A 17,173-nucleotide genomic window follows, 5' to 3' on the forward strand; every position below is an offset into this window, starting at 1 on the left:
AGCTTGTCCCGCGAGCCCTGGGATGGGAAGCGGGTGGAGGCGGGGGTGGGCACGGACAGGGCCCAGGGCTTCTCAGAAAGCCGTGAGCCTGCCGCGAGATCTCGGGCATGCACAGGCCCCTCTTCAGTCCTCCCCCTCCGAGGGGCCGGGAGGGTCAGGCCTTGTGCAGCCACCCGCTCCTCCCACCCACCTGCAGCCCCAAGGGACGGCGCTGACAGACGCTGGCACAGGGAGGGACTCCATCCACGGGTGCTCAGAAACAGACCGCCCCCCGTGCGCCTGCCGGAGCACCTGCTCAGTGACCGTGACGCCCCCGAAGCTCAGACCCCGGCCCCCAGGTGCAGCCTCAGCCGCCCCCACCCGGAGCGCGCGGCCCCAGCCACAAGCCCCACAGTGGTGACGCATGGTGACTCCCTTGGCAGGTTCTCGGAGCTTGTGGACGGCAGAGGGCGAGTGAGTGCCAAGTTTAGTGGCTCACCTGGCAAATCGGTCACCGTGAGATCACGTGAGTGCCTCAGCCAGCCCCTGTAGCCTCACTGCCACCTCATCCGGCCCTTGTCCCCAGCACCCTGAGAGCTTAAGGACAACCCTCCCCACCCAACCCCCAACCCCGACACCTGACGCCACCTTCAGCAGGGACCTGGCGCAAGGCCAGGCCCTCACACCTGCACAGGCTCACAGGAGCCTTCCTGACCCGGAGCCGAAGTGCAGGTTGCTGGCAGGGCTCGGGGGCACAAGTCGGTCTGAGGCACAGAAGCTGGCCTTGCTTCAGGAGTCCCCGCGTGGCTTGCGACACTAAGCAGGAGAGTGTGACGCCATCTAACTCGTTGCTGCTCCCAGCACACCAGCCTCGCCTGGGGGCTTCTAGAAGTGCAGGGCCCCACCCAGAGCTGTGCAGCTGGAGTCTTTTAACAAGGAGCCAGGTGACGGCAGGCACATCAGTCAGCGGACTGCACCTCTCCGCCACAGTAAGAGATCGTGTCCCGTGCTCCAGGCAGAGCCTTGGGTTCAGATCCTGCTCAGCCTGGATGGGTGGGATCACCCGTGGCAGGCCGGCAGGCCTCTCTGCAGGGCCCCAGCAGCACAGGGCATGGGCGATGGGCCCCGATGGCCTGGCCCCTTCTCACGTGCTTCCGCAGGAGCAGGTGGCCAGGAACCTGTCTGCAACAGGTCCTCCCCAAGACTGTGGCACAGCAGGCCAGGAGCCACACGCCCACTGGCTGCCCTGCCCCAAAGGCCCTCAGGATGCTGTAAACCAGGGCCCGTCCTCATGGATTCCCTGGCAGAGAACCCGATTACCAGTTTAGTGAGGATTTTCAACCAACACAGACATTCCTGGGCCAGGGAACAAAAGGGAGAGTGATGAGCGGGTGGTGTCGCAGCCCTGGCGGCCAGCAGAGGAGCAGCCGAACGGCTCGCCGCACACAGCGACCAGGAGCAGGAAGGGCCCGGGCAGGTGTCTGGGCAGCTGCGCAGGCTGGGCTGTGTCTGGACACCCTCCTAAAGCCATTAAGCACACAGGCAGGGACCCCTCAGAAAAGCAGACTTACACACAGGGGTGGCCAAGTACAAGGTCCGCCTGAAGGTGGATGGGGGTGGAGAAGGCACCACAGCCCTCCAGAAGCAGGGGTGGAGACAGAAGAGAGCAGAATTTGACCACAGGAAGGACAGCACAGCATCAGCCACCTGGAGGGATGGGGCCACCGGGTTGGACAGGACATTCGGCCCAGCCTCAGGGCACCGGTGACCTTCACCAAAGCAGCTGTGAGGTTCAGCAGGACGGGGAGGAAAGCTCTCCTGCTGGAGGGAGTGCAGGGGCCCGTGGGACTCTGCCCAAGTGGGGGAGGGGGCAGCAGGGAAGTGGGCACCGAGCGCTCACCACGGCCATCCCTGCACCCTGAGGGAGAGAAGCAGCTCAAGGACACCCAAGAACAATCCTGGGCACGAGGCAGCAGGCTGTGTGGTCAGCACACCGGGGCATTCTCGTTTCTCCTAGAACCCACGGCTCTGGCGCAGCTCGAGAACACGGAGGAGGCCCCCAAGCAGGCGCCTGAGCAGGTCGGCCTGGCCCTCCAGCTGCCTGAACGCAGCAGCGACAAGGACTCGGAAAGTAAGTCAGCAGGAGTGGACTTTCAGAGCTGACCACCTTAGGGGGCCTTAGGGCCGGAGGTGAGGAGGGGGCCGCCCACAGGGAAGAAGCGGGAGACACAGAGCTGCCCAAGGAGCAGCCAAACACCCCGTCCTGGAAAGGGTGGGCGAAGCTCACCACACGGGCCGCGGCGCCCACATCTCTGTGTACAGAGAACAGGCTGGGAGCACACTCACCCAAACGACCCAGGCCTGCCCTGGAGGGACAACCCCTTCCCCCCCCAACAGAAAGCACAGCCCTTGCTTCTCCAGAGGACCGTGCTGAGCAGGGTGCAGAAGTCCCGGAGGGGCAGCCGGGACAGCTCCGAGACACACGTCCGTCACCCAGACTCAGACCCCGGCCCCACCTTTCCTCCTCGCTCTAACCCCTGGGGCTGGGCCCCTCTGGGGACCGTTCCTGCAGGACCCAGCGGCCCTTTCTCCCAAGTCACACCACAGGCCCAGGCTGGGCCCTCCCACCAACCAGACCCCAAGGAAGGCGGGAACGGTGAGCCAAGTGCCCGAGATGCCGCCTCCGAGGGCGCGTCTCGCCTGCAGGCCTGCCCCGGGTGACCCAAGGACACCCGCACACATCAAGGGCATCTGCACCAGAGGGTGTGTGTGCCTGGAGTTGCCCTCAGCCCAAGGAGCCCCGAGAGGGTGGTCTGCATGACCCCATTAGTTGAGGTGGGTGCAGAGTAAAGTAAAAATTATGTTGCTGTTGTTTTGTAAGTGACATAAGCACCCGTGTCATCAGAGGGTCTGTGTTAGTCAGCCCTTTTCAATATGAGACGCTGCGTTTCGTAAAACCCTGGAACCAGAGAGACGTGAATTACCGCTCCTTCTCAAGGCGGGGGTTCACGCTGGCCCCGGACGTCACTGCCATCTGCAGTGTTTGCTAACGAGAGCCATGCAGGCAGGCGGGGGAGGGGCAAAAGGAGGGTTCAGGTGATCAACAGGAAAAAAAATCATTTACATCCCCGAGGTGTGCAAAGCTAATTGTGGCTTTTGGTTCCTGTTACACCTATTTGGGGACCATGACAGCCCCTTTTATTTAGTTTAATAAGTTACCTTTTGCTAAGATAGAGTGACCTTTAGATGTGGAACCCGACCCGTGAACTAGAACACGAACAGTAACCTGTATCTCGCTGTCGTACTGCCAGCCAACCATGCCCCTGGACTCCGTGTTAAGTCCCTTTGCTCTGCTGCAGGGTGGGCGGTGGGGAGGGGGCCTCGCACATGCCCACGTTTGCCTCAACAGTTGAGGTTTTTTAGTTACAAGGTGTCTGCCGTGCACATCCTCCCGGACTGTCCGTAAGGTCGGTCAGAGCTGTCGTTCGTGGCCACAGCTCATTCACGCACAAGTGAATCCGCCGCGGCCTTGTCCACTCTTTGCCCAGAGGGCACCCGGGTCGTGTTGGGCTGTCACTGGCAGCGTCACTATCAAGTCCCCACACGTATCCCCTGGCGCACGTGCAAGAGTGGAAATGCTGGGCTTGGGATGTGTGAAAGCCCAGGTCACTCACGAGGGCGAACCTGTGTTCTGAGTGGGGACGTGAGTTCATACTCCCTCCAGCTATGATCGAGAGTGTGGTTAAGCCAGTCTCCCTAAAACTGACCTGGCAGGGTTTCCAGATTCTGCCAGTGGAATGGGGATGAAGCACACCCCTTGGGATGTGGATTTGTGTCTTGAATGCGGATACGGTCAAGCGTCTTTTCATCGGTCTTGACCAAAGGCTCTGGGTCCACCGCTCTGTTCCACTGTTTTGCCTTCCTGAAGCCAACACCACGATTTTAATGGCGCTATCTTTGGTAAGACATGCTATCCCTCAGGGCCCACCCACTCACTCCGACCTTCAGTGTTGGCTGTTCTTGGTCTTCTGTCTTTCTATAAAAGTTTATAACCAGGGGCACTTGGGTGGCTCAGTAGGTTGAGTGCCAGACTTCGGCTCAGGTCATGATCTCATGGTTTGTGGGTTCGAGCCCCGTGTCGGGCTTTGTGCTGAAAGCTCAGGGCCTGGAGCCCGCTTCAGTTTCTGTGTCTCCCTCTCTCTCTCTCTGCCCCTCCCCTGCTCGTGCTCTGTCTCTGTCTCTGTCTCTCTCCAAAATAAATAAACATTAAAAAAAATTTTTTTTAAGTTTATAACCATCTTGTGGAGTCCCACAAAGCACTTGGGATTTGGCCCTACATGCCTGAAAATGCTCTTAGTAGCTGTCACATTTGAAAGACAATTTGAGTGGGTATAAAATTCGAGGTTCAAAGGTTGTCTACCTTTCAGTTCTTCAAACATTAGTCCCCTGTCATCTGTCCAGCACTGCTGTCAATGGGTGTCAATCTTATTCCTGTTTCCTTGTAGGATATCTGCTCATTTTCTCCGGAAGCGCTTAGACTTTTCTTTCTCAAGGAAAGGAGGATCCCCAGAGAGCCCTAGACACCCAAAGACTACAATTAACACTCTTGATTGGTGTTTCCTCACCAGGCAGCTCTCCGGGTTAGGGGTGCACCTTTAGCTCCCAGGGAAAGTTCATGGAGAGGAGGAGGATCCCCAAGATCACAACCTGCCCCTACAGAGGTCTGGAGTGGCCACTGAGGCTAGTCAAATTCTTCCTGTTTTCTCCAAATTCTCACCCCAGCAAGATTTGGGGGTTCTCCCGGTTTTATCCCCTGCATACCACAACCACAGACAGGCAGGCAGTCTCCATCCTCGGGTGACAGCAGCAAGGGCAGAACTTACACCTCTTTACTCTGTGACTTATCATCACGTAGGAGCCTCCCACTGCCACCACCCCGGAGTACAGCCATACCCATTCCCCACCCCGTTCAAAACAGCCACCTCTGTTAAAGGGGGCGTAGGTCACAATAAACTCGGGATTCAGTGGGCTGACTTCACAAGATGAGGCTACAGTGGGCAGTGCCCTGGTGACAATCCCACTGCTGCATGAACTGCAGGCTTAGGGCCTCAGCTGCCCAAGAGTGGAGCGAACATCAGTCAGTCTCTGCAGCCCGGTGTCCCGATCACAAAGGGTGAGGGTAGCTGGCAGAGGCTCACGGGCTCCGCACGGGCCTGCGCACTGCCATGTTCCGTAAGCTTGCCATAAAATATCTATGGACATGGTGTACAGAGTCTAAATTCCATATGGAATTGGAAGGGACCCGGAATAACAAACGCCATCTTTAAAAAGCAGAAAGACCCATACACCCCGTTGTCAAAACTTACCACAGAGCAACGGTAATAGGTCAGTGTGATACTGGCACAAGGACAGGCTTATAACCAACAGAACAGAACTGAAAGCCAAGAAAGAAACCCATACATCTGTGGTCAACTGATTTCAACGAGGAGGCCAAGACCATTCAATGCGGGAAAGAACAGCTTTTGACACATGGGAGCTGGGAACCCTGGACGTCCACATGCAGAAGAATGAAGTCAGACCTCAACTTCACACCATACACAAAATTAACCCAACAGACCAACTACTTAAATCTAAGAGCAAAAACTGTAAAACTCTCAGGAAAAAACACAGGGGTAAATCTTCATGACCTTGGATTTGGCAAAAGACTTTAGATAGACACCAACAGCCTGAGCAACAAAAGAAAAAAAAAGGCAGATTGGACTCAGCAAAATATAAAGCTTTTTGTGCTTCAAAGGACGTTATCAGGGAGAAGACAGCCCAGAGAATGAGAGACAATATCTGCAAACATATACCTGAACAAGGCATTTGTATCCAAATATATAAAGAATAACTTTGCCTGAATAAAAGATAACCCTAGTAAGAAACAGACAAAAGGATCTAAACACTTATTTCTAGAAGGAAGATACACAAATGGCCAAGAAGCCCATGAAAAGATGTTTGACATCATGAGGCATCAGGGAAACGCTAGTCAAAACCACAGTGAGATGCCACCTCACACCTGCAGGATGGCTAGAACGAAAAGATGACAATGAGCACCGGTGAGGATGTGGAGAAACTGCTGGTGGGCACGTAGAGTGGTGCAGCATGACGGGGGAAGGCAGGTACAGCACGGGGCGGGGGGGGGGGGGGGGGAGGGGAGGACAGGTGCAGCGCGTGGGGGGAAGGCAGGTGCAGCAGGTTGAGGGAAGACAGATGCAGCATGGCGGGGCTGGGGGGAACACAGCCCGGCAGTTCCTCAAAGAGCTGAACAGAATTATATGACCCAGAAAATTCCACCACTCCTAGGTATGTACCCAAGAGAAATGAAAACAGATGCCCACACAGGCACTTGTGCACGAATGCTCATAAGAACATCATTCACCATCCCCAAAAGATGGAAACAACCCACATGTCTACCAACTGGCGAACGGATACACGGAATGTGGTCCACACAGTGGAACATGATTCGGCCATAAAAGGGAATGAAGAAGTACTGGCACAGGCTACGACATAGGTAGACCTTGAAAACATCGTACTAAGTAGAAGAAGCTAGTCACAGTAGACTCTATATAATATGGTTCCACTCACACGAAAGTCCGGGATAGGGAACTCCACCGTGAAAGCAGAGTCAGTGGCTGCCTGGGACTGGGGGTGCGAGGAGAGGCGAGTAGAGGGGGTGACCGCCTGGGGGTACCAGCGTAGCGTGGGGGATGACAGCTAAGGGATGTGGGGTTTCTTTCTGAAATGACAAAAACACTCTAAAATTGACTGTAGTGACGGATGCATCTATCTCTGAATATGCTAAAAACTATAAACTACACACTTAAAATGGGTGAACTGTATGGTATTTAAATTATATCTCAATAAAGCTATTATTGAAACGTAACGTGTAGACCAGTGTGTTCAGTATCTCTTTTGTGTGGAAAAGTGGGGAAGGGATATATGAACACACCTATTTTCTTATATTTAAAAAGAAATAAAACTAACTAAAATGGTTGTATGAGGAAGGAAATAAGAACAAGGAAGCAAAGGGATGGTGGTGGATGCTAGACTTCCCTAAATGTATCTTTATAGTTTTTATTTTAGAACGAAGAAAGTGTTTTTTTCCCAAATGACACACAGAAAAAGCAACACCTAAAAACTGAAAACAAACTGAAATAAATAAACCTATTTACCATGTTGATGGCATAACCAGACAGGAAAAAAGTATCATTTCAAGTGATTTGAAAAACAGGATATATTTAATAAGAAGAATTCTTATTATGAGAAGAATTAAGAGAAATTTCAAGCTGTACTCAATGATCTCAATGTCAGTAGACACAGTGGTACTATTTAGAATTGTTACACGTACACCGTGGGATAACGAAAATAATTATGTCAATGCCACCAAGATTTGCAGTGTAGAGAGACACAATATAAAATCAAAGAAGTAAAATCCCTGTGTTTCCCTTCTTAACTAAATATTGATATAAACTCACAATTTGTTTACTTTTATTTTTAAATCTAAGTTCCTAGCTCCGTCCACTGAAAAGGCCTGAAGCACTGACACCCCAGGAGCAGTGAGCACCTTGGCCGCCCAGACTGTGGGCTCTAGACGCCACCCTCCGATTAAAGGAACCAGGGGTCTTTGGAGAAGCGGCTGATTCCAAGACTGAAGCAGAATATGGACAAAATATACCCAGGACATACTTGTAAAACAAGCAAGCTTTCAAAGACAACTGGGGTTTTATCTCCTGAGCACAAAAACAGACCTGAAAGGCTCCCACAGGCAGAGGACGGAAAACCGGGGCATCTGGATAACCGAAGACTCATGGCAGCTGCAGACTGAGTCCCATCAAATACAGAAGCATCCCTGAGTTGACGACGGCACCGAGAGCAAGCACCAGGTGCTGGTCCCTTTTAGAGCTGGCTGGGGACCAATGCTTATTCTGCAAGTGTACAAATAAAGGGCAGGAATGAAGCATCTGTCTGGCCTGGCCTATGTGGACTGTAGTTCAGGGTGACCAGGTAGTGGGCAAGGGAAAGCAGGTCCTCACAGGAGGCCTTCCAGCCAAGGAAGGCAGAAGAGTTACAGTTGGGGTTAGATGCGGCCCTAGTGAGATCACGGAACTGGGACTCGAGATCTCCTGACGCTCAAGCCGTCGGGTGCAGAGCCTACCAGAACTTTCTCCTGGATTAATCAGGCTGCCGATGCTGAAGCAGTGATCAATCCCCACATCGCTAAAACTGGAGACAGAGACATCACACGCCTCCTGGAGTAGCGAAGGGGGAAGGGGGAAGCAGTCCTGCAAAGACCACTTGAAACCGAACCCTATCAAGCCCTCTCTCTGATGATCAGTTTACAGGAAATGTGGGGATCGGAGATGAGTTCGTGCCACAAGAAAGCAATAAGTAAAGTCCAGGAGGGAGATTCTACAGGACAAATGACCTGGTTTCTTTAATAAATGCAGATGGGGGAAAGACGAAAAGTTACAGATTAAAAGAGAGATACATCAAACTAAGGCAGTGTGTCCTTAGGACTCCTAATTAGATCAGACCAGCTGGAAATGACATTTTTAAGATGATCAGGGAAAACCTGAACAAGGACTGCGATTTCTTACAGTACTAAGGAGCTACTGCTGATTTCGCAGAAATAGCGTTGTGCTTACGTAAAAATTTATAAAAATCTGTACCTATCAGACACCTGCTATATTTATAGGTGAAATGGTTTCTGTGAACTGCTTCAAAATTCTTCAGTGAGAAATGGGAATAGATTAAATGAGATTGGCAAGATACCAAAGATCCCTGAAGCTGAGCGATGGCTCATGGGGCTCTTCATACTCGACATTTTATAGATTTCTAAGTTTTCAACAATAAAACTTTCTTGTAAAAGCTGACGGCTCACCTTTAGCACACCAGGAAAGGCAAGAAGACAAGTCCCAGAGCAGAGTCAGGGGAGGAAGGAGGAAAAGTGGCGTAGATACAGGGAGGAATGAGAACCGGCCAGCACAGAGCCCCCAAGGGCCAGGAGGGCCCAAGGGAGGTGTGAGGCCTGCGGTCAGCACCCGGCCGCGAGGAGGTCTCGAGAAGGGGGCGTGGGAGGAGATGCAGAGGGGACGGGCCTTCTGCTACTGGAAGTGGTGGCTGTGCACAGTTCTCCCTCTTTCGTGTTCCTCAATTTTTTAAGTTAAAAAGGAAAACAACAGGTATCTTGACAAAGCTAAAGAAAAAGAAAACAAAAGACAGGTCTAAGGGAAAAAGCCGGGCCTGGCCCTCCCGGGCAGCAGCACAGACACCCTCTGCCTCCAGCCGCCAGCAGTGCGGTGAGGATGCAGGGGAAGACACCGGCATGGAGGCCTGCAGAGGGCTGGCTGGGGACTTGGGGACAGGCGCTGGAGGACAAGGAGGGGGCTCCAAGTGCAGGGTGGCAGCGGCGGGGACCGCAGGCCGGAGCGGGGCTGGAGTGTCTCTGTACCGCGGGCCCCAGAGTCATCCCCCTCCCTGGAGGTGCAGGGTCAGGGACAAGCACACTGAGGCCAACCTTCCCACCTCTGCTCTCGGACCGCTGGAAAACGGACCACCCCCAGGGCCCGGGAGCGCTGCGGACGGCAGGAGGCAGCCACGGGGCGATGTTGGCAGCCCTTCCTCTGGGGTCCCGGCAACTAACTGCTCATGGCTTGTTCGCAGACACTCCTGGGAACTGTTCAGAAAACCCCTGTCAGAACGGAGGCACCTGCGTGCCAGGTGTGGACACCCACAGCTGTGACTGCAGCCCAGGGTTCAAAGGCAGACGCTGTGAGCTGGGTAAGTCGGGGGCCGCTCCCTCCTGTGGGGACCCAGGTCTCAAATCACCTGTCACAGCCGACTGTGATGGGAACCCTGGGCCCAGGGTGGGCTTGCCACAAGGACCTCCGACCTCCAGGTGCCAGGACGGGGGCCCAGCTTTGGTGCCCCAGACTCCGGTGCCCAGGTAGGGATATTGAGGCGCAGTGGGTTCCGAAGCACCAGGGTGAGGGGTGCTGCCCAGAGAACGGGGGAGGCTGGGGACAGTCAGAAAGCAAGGGACATGGAGCATTCCCAGAGCCAGACACAGTAGCGGGAGGGAGAAGAGCCACAGGCCTCCCCCACTAAGAAGAACCTGGGACTGAAGGTGGGGGGTGGGGCGTGGACGAGGTCTCCACAGCAGCTGCCCACCCCCGCGGCCGGGCAGAGCCGACAGCCTGGGGCTGCCAGGGGCCAGGGCGACCCCGCACTTGTGGGAGGGGTGCGGCCTCAGTGCCAAGCCTCGGCCCTCTCCCTCCCTCTGTGCCGGCAGCCTGCACCAAGGTGCCGCAGCCCTGCACCAGGCTCTTCTCCGAGACCAAGGCCGTGCCCGTCTGGGAAGGAGGAGCCTGCCACCACGTGTAAGTTTCTTTCCTGCTCTCACCACATCTGTGGGAAGCTCCCGGCTTCCAGAAGTGCTTTCACAAAGCCCAGCTCACCCACCCTTAGAAGCCCCGAGGAGCTCTGGGGGCCGAGGTCACACAGGGGCTTGCACCCACTCCCCCCACGTTAACACGTCAGGAAGCTGAAGCAGACGGCGGAACAGCTTGTCGAGTCCGTGCAGGGAACCCTGGTCCCCTGGCTCCTGACGCCTCGGACCTTCCTCTCCCGCACCCCTGAGTGGCATCACCCCACCCCCCCACTGGACGGCAGGGGAACACGTACATCGATGTCAGGAAATGACGTCCCCTCCTCTCTGCCTCCGAGCCCCCAGGAAAGATAAGCAACCGCACAGGAGAACGCAAGTCTCCGTCCTGCCATTAGGTCATGACGTTCACGCCTTGGCTTCCCCATCTGTAAAATGGGCTGCAGAGGGAGAGCTGGCCTGGCTCATCTCACAGGACCTTTCTTGCTAACACCCTGTGGCCCTTTGGGTCATACTTACAATGCATTTGGTTAACAAACACACTCGGCACATGCCCGTGAGCAGAACTGGCCAAAGTCCTGCCCTCGCGATCCTTCCACTTTCGACGAGACAGGACACCAGCAGCAGGAGCATGTTATGTAGGGCTGGGGAAAAGATGAACAGGTGGGGCCAGGAGAGCCAGGGTTGGGGGACGGGGAGGGGCCGGCTGCAGCATCACACAGGGTGTCAGGGGAAGCCTCGTGGAAACACGACATTGAACAGACACGGAGGGGGTGAGGGATACCCGAGGGGCGAACATTCCAGAAAGTCAAAATATCAGTCGCCAAGGCCCTAAACCAGGAACATGTCTGCCTGTCTGAGGACCGGCAAGGAGGCCAGTGGGGCTGGAGGGGAGCCGGGGGAAGTGGTGGTCAGGTGGGCCAGCAGGAACCCAGCAGGGTTCTGGAGGCCCTTGGAAGGACGCTGGCAGGTGTTCTGAAACGGGGAGCTACTGAGGATGCCGAGCAGAGGAGTGACCTGTTTGGTTACGTGTCTAAAGATCACTCTGGATGGGACGCGGGAAGGCCAGGTAGGTTTGCTCTGAACGTGGACAGGAAGCCAGGCCTCGCACACGGCAGGAGCTACAGGGGTGCTGAGCTGCACTGGCGCCCGTGGACCCATGTGCGCAGACCACGTGAGTTCGGTTCTGCGGAACGGCAGCCCTAACCTGCAGCGTCCCCCATCTTCCAACTGAGCCAGAGACCCCAGTGCCTGCTAGGCCCACCCACCTGTCAACAGCTCTCCATCCTCTCACCTTAACCACGTGCCTGGAAGTGACTTTCTTGTGTTCAGCACGTGGGGGTCTCGCTTTACATCCAGTCTGACGCCTCTGGTTTTTACTGGGGTGTTTACACCATCTACACGTTGCCGTGACGACCGGCGTGACTGGGTTTAAATCCACCATACTGCTGTGCGTTTTCTATTTGTCCCATCTGATCGCCGTTCCTTTCTCTCTCTTTTCCTGCCTACATTTGGACCAATTACTTCTTAGGATTCTGTTTTACCACTGCGGTTGGTTTACTGGTAATACTTGTTCGGTCGAATGTTCTGTGGTGACTATGCCTATGGGATCCACAATATGCATTTTCAACTCAGCACAACATACCTTTAACTGCTGCCACACGAGCTCAGGGTGATGGAAGGCTCCGGCTACGGCAGGCTCACTTCCCCTCGGGCCGTCAACGACCGTAGCTGGACGTTTTACTTCCACAGTCTGAACCATACAGTACAGTGTGCCAGCTCTCAAAGGACAGTTACCTTTTTAAAACCTGTTGAGAGTCAAGTCTCTTGTTCTCCCTTCCGTGTTCATCCCCAGCACCTGGTATTCCTTCCTACAGACCTAAGACGCCCTCAGGCACCATTTGCCTGAACAACTTCCTGTGGCCCCTCTTACAGTGCAGGCCTGCTGGCGATGAACTCTCTCTGCTTTTGTCTGGAAAGGGTTTATTTCACCTTCGTTTTTGAAGGATGTATTTGCTGAATATAGAATTCCTGGCTGACAGTTGTGTTTTTCCTTTTGGCGCTTTAGAGTGGCCCCTCCTTGTCTTGTGATTTGCATGGTCTCAGGAAGACTGCACTCATTTTTTTTTTTTTTAATGCTTATTTATTTTTGAGACAGAGAGACAGAACTCAAGTGGGAGAGGGCAGACAGAGAGAGAGAGACAGAGAGACAGAGACAGAATCTGAAGCAGCTCCAGGCTCTGGGCTGTCTGCACAGAGCCCAACACGGGGCTCGAACTCACAAACCAGGAGATCGTGACCTGAGCCGAAGTCGGACATTTACCAGACTGAGCCACCCAGGCGCCCCAGGCTGCACTCACTCTTCTCCCCCAGTGTGACGTGACACCCCCCCCACCCCCACCCACCTCGGCTGCTCTTATTCTCTTCTGCCGTCTCTGGGAAACTTGAGTGTGCTGCATTTGGACGTGCTCGTGTACATGGTTTTGCTCTCAGGAGTTTGTTGGGCTTCTTGGATCTCTGGGGTTCGGGCCCTTATTCTTCAGGTATTCTTACCGTCCCTCCATTTCTCTCCTGTCCCGTGACTCCAATCACGCAGGTGCTAGACTGACATAGTCCCTTCAGCTCCCCAAGGTGCTTTTCATCATTCCCAGCCTTTCTTCTACTTCACTGTAGATCGATTCCACAGCTGTGCCTTTGAGCTCCATGATCTTTCCTTCCGCACGGTCTCACCTGCCATCAATCCCACTCACTCAGCAAAATCTTCACTTCGTCATCTCTGGAAATCCAATCCAGTCTTTTCACATGTCTTTCCTCTCCATCCTCACTGCTTCTGTTTTCCTTCAGATCACAGAACATATGGGAGCAAATCTGTGACACGTTTTATGGTCCTTGTCTGGTCTTCCTGCCATTGCGCTCCCGTCTGAGTGTCTTTCTATTCAATTATTGTTTGCTGTTCACGGGTCACATTTTCTTGATACTTTGTATGAGTCTTTGAATGTCTTGTAATTTTTTGTTGGATGCTGGACATTGTGAACTTTATGTTATTGAGTGCTAAGTTTTTTGTGTGTGTATTTCCAAGAACCTTAGTTATGTTCTACAAGGCAGCTGATTTTAGTTTGATCTTTTTGAAGGCTGTTTTAGGGTGATTTGTGTTCATTTTCCCTCCTTCTAAACCATGGTCTTTCTGGAGCTTCTAGTTTATGGATAGAAGATTGCTCTAGCTCAGTTGTTCAGCTTCTCGGTAGTTCCCCCTGCCCAGCCTCAGGGGACTCTACCACATGTGTGCACAGCTTAATTTTCAAAGGGACCCTTCTCCAGGCTTCAGCTCGTCCTCTACATAGCTCCCTCCTCCCCAGTGCTCTGCCCCACAGACCACAGCTGCCTCTACGTCCTCAATTCTCACCTCTGTTCCCTCAACTCAGTGTCACCACTGCTTGGCTCCCGCGCGCCCCCCCCCCAACTGCCACCACCCTGCAGTGCACCACCCCCCCCGCCGCCACCCTGCAGTGCAGTCCAAAACATGCCTCCAGACTGAATTCAGGGGTTACAGGGCTCATTTCATGTGTCCCTTGTCTCAAGGACCACAGTCTTGCACTGTATGTTTTCTAACATCTGAAAACTGCTGCTTACATTTTGTCCAGTTCTCCGGTTGTTCGTATTGGGGGGTTCACTCCAGATCTTGTCACTCCCTGATGGCCACAAGTGTGAGACTTAACCAAAGGCGTTAAGTCCCAGGGGCTCTCCTAGACTGAACATGAGTTGGAGGTCTGCCCATCACACTCCCTGGATCTCCCTTTCCAACAGCTCTGACATTTGAGAGCTTTAACAACAAACACTTTCCTGTTCATTATTGTCTACAAATCTGTGAGAGGTAACACGAATAATTCCCATTTCACACAAAACTGAGGCCTAAGTTCCAGACACACACTCCAAGTAGACTAGTTAATAAATGGAGGCAGGGCTGGAGTCTACACTGTCCGTGACAAGCACCTGCATCTTCAAGGCTCTCAAACTTCTCCAAGAACTGCCCCTAAGACAGAAAAGTCGTACTGTATCAAGGCCTCAGCAAAACACGTGCTTGAAATTTCTCCTCTCATGTCTTAATATCGTTATTTTGCCCCCATTTCTCAAAATGCACATTTAAAACGGGTGTATCTTATGTAAATTATGCCTCAGGGCAGTCAATTTTTTTTAATTATATGACTTTTATGTTGGACATTTTATTACATCCACGTGAGATAAAGTTTTATTTAGAAAATAATGACCTGTCCCTCGAACACGTGCACGGTCACTGCGGGCCCGTGAAGCCTAGGTGAGGCAGCTGGGCAACGTCCTGCTCTAGTTTCTGGCTTCACAGAACCTTCTTGTGACACAGGTATAAGAGAGTCTACAAGGTGCACCAGGACATCTGCTTCAAAGAGAGCTGTGAAAGCACGAGCGGCAAGAAAACCCCGACCAGGTGCCATCTCAGGGAGGAGGCCCACACAGTGTTCTGCGTATAGCTCACAGGGTAACGGGGCAAAGGTGGCCCTGGGGACAGAGCGCTGTGGGCTGCCACAGTCCTGTGGGCTGAGCCAGGCTGTCTTGTGTGTTTGTCCAAATGTCCAGCCCCGTATGGACACTCCACTTAGAAACTGGGTGCACGTACGTGTGCACCTGAACACGCACAGACTGGTCAAGCCAGGCATGGTGGGTGCGGGGGAGACCACACAGTGGGTGCTGGGGGTCACACGGTGGGTGCTTAGAGGGTCTCTGGTTATGCATGTTCACACAGTACCTGTGGTTCACACAGTACCTGTGAATTGGGAAGCAGGGGACATCACTGACAGGTGCACATATGTAACTGCAAATATAGTAAATCTCTACTTTTTATTTACTCACAGCCAGGTTCTTTCCCCAAAGGGCCCCAGGGACTCACAGGAGTTATTACATAATGTACTGCCCGAGTACATTACGTGCTTTCCAAACAGAAGAGTCCTCACCCCAGTCGCTCCGACAGACCAACCAGTAACCACACACCTTAGCTTTTGCATTACTGACTGTCAGGGGAAGACCGCAGTGTGCAATTCAACACCTGCTTGGCCAAATATGTGCCTGTCCCTTCCACTCTCCTTCTCCTCCCCGTGACTCACAGCCGGTCAAGTGGGTGCACAGACACTAAAATGCTCGTCTCTGCATCAGCGCCTCGCTAACGGTGTTCCAAAAAGGGAATATACCTGAGCCAAAGAAGGGACCCCAGCAGGCAGCCTGGGCTCCAGGTACACAGTTTCTTTTCTGTTAAACCGCCTTTTTCTATTTCAGGAAACAAAGTAACAACAGTCCGACACTGAAGAAATCTTAGGTACAGGTATGTTTCCCACCACGGCTGGGTGGCTGGTGGAGCCGCTGGGAGGTCGGAGGGGCTGGCCTGGCAGGCGGGCTCCGGGAGGGCTGCCATCTCCTCGGGGCCCAGCTGTACCCTGTTACAAACCCCCAGACCAGGGGGTTCAGAACTCTCTGAGGGGGGCTACAACGGGAGAGAAAAAACAAATACTCAAGGTCTCCGAATACACATAAACCTGGTAGAGATGCACCTGGGGGTGAGCACGAGTCTCACTCTACCTCAAGCAAATGGAGAAACCCCTCCCAGCCCCCAGCAGCAGCAGTAGCAGGGGGTAGGACTGACGGGGGCTGCCGTGAGGGGTGGCGGCAGGTGGGGAGCTGGGAAGGGAGGGTGGTCAGAGGGGCCCGGGGAGACGCAGACCCAGGGGCACAGGGGTTCAAGGGAGGGCTCCCAGACTCCATGAATGGCGATACGTTGAAAGAAAAAATGGGGTGAGGGACCTTGATCACATAACTTTGGGGAAGTCCTGACGACTCCCTCACTGGGCAATTCCCAATGGACGCAGAAATCCTGAGCATTCGGAATCCTGGAATGAAAGAAACTCTCTAGCCCTATTCTTGTTTGATCTGGCATTTCCCAAACTCCCCTGGAAACTCCACGCCACCCGGCTTACTCGCCACCCATAAACTCTGTCCAAGTCTTCCTAACAGTCAGGGACGTATTGGGTTGAACCACGAAGACCCGTCTACAGCCCAGAATCAGTCCCACGCTGAGCGTCACCGGGAATAAGGTGGCACACACCCCCCACCCCCACCCCCACCCAGGGCAGCTCACTCCTCCTGCTCCATAAATGAGTCTCCCGAGTCCACCCTCCTGGTGTCGAGAGGAAAGTGAGGCACCTCAGGGAACAGGCTATACCGTCTTATGGACTGAGGAGATGAAGGAGGAATGTTTCTCAGAGCCTTTCCAGACAAGCAGAAGCAAAAGAGCCTCGCAGGGGAGGCGCCACCACAGGAAGCGCGTCCACCCCAGCCAAGCGGGGAAAGCCGAGGCTGGGGTCCGCACAGCGCGGCCTTGGCAGCCGTCCCCGGGCCGACTTCTCAAAAAGCCTCTGCGTTCAGCTCGTCTACCCAAAGGCATCATTCCCCTCCCATTTCATACCCCACAGACACACAATGCAACGCACGCCCCACGGCTCGTGAGCAATTTGCTACCAGGACGAGAACCCGCAAGTACAGCTTGGGTCTGAAACCTTTGTATCACAATAAGTCACCTGAGAGAATACCACCTTTCTCTAAAACTCAACAAGTCCACTAGTATAAGAACAAATCAGAAACCCTCAATTAACTCCCAGATCATCAAATACTAGCTTCCAGGACACCCATCCTTCAAACAATGGAGAAAACACCACCAACAGGAGTTCATTTCAATCCAGAGCAACAAGG

The 17,173-nt window shown here is 53.8% G+C and overlaps 1 protein-coding gene across 1 annotated transcript in view; it reads left to right on the forward strand.

Moving 5' to 3' along the window:
• The window catches only part of SNED1 (sushi, nidogen and EGF like domains 1), an 87,027-nt gene that overhangs the window by 67,848 nt on the left and 2,006 nt on the right, over window positions 1-17,173 (forward strand). Inside the window, exons 24-30 of the mRNA XM_030327595.1 lie at window positions 197-338; window positions 423-505; window positions 1,997-2,110; window positions 9,685-9,801; window positions 10,313-10,400; window positions 14,781-14,864; window positions 15,707-15,752. Of these exons, the coding sequence (XP_030183455.1) occupies window positions 197-338; window positions 423-505; window positions 1,997-2,110; window positions 9,685-9,801; window positions 10,313-10,400; window positions 14,781-14,864; window positions 15,707-15,746 (668 nt within the window). The 3' untranslated portion in view covers window positions 15,747-15,752. The remainder of the gene's footprint in view (window positions 1-196; window positions 339-422; window positions 506-1,996; window positions 2,111-9,684; window positions 9,802-10,312; window positions 10,401-14,780; window positions 14,865-15,706; window positions 15,753-17,173) is intronic.

Source organism: Lynx canadensis, chromosome C1, assembly GCF_007474595.2.
Source record: "Lynx canadensis isolate LIC74 chromosome C1, mLynCan4.pri.v2, whole genome shotgun sequence".
Classification (NCBI taxonomy): Eukaryota; Metazoa; Chordata; class Mammalia; order Carnivora; family Felidae; genus Lynx; species Lynx canadensis.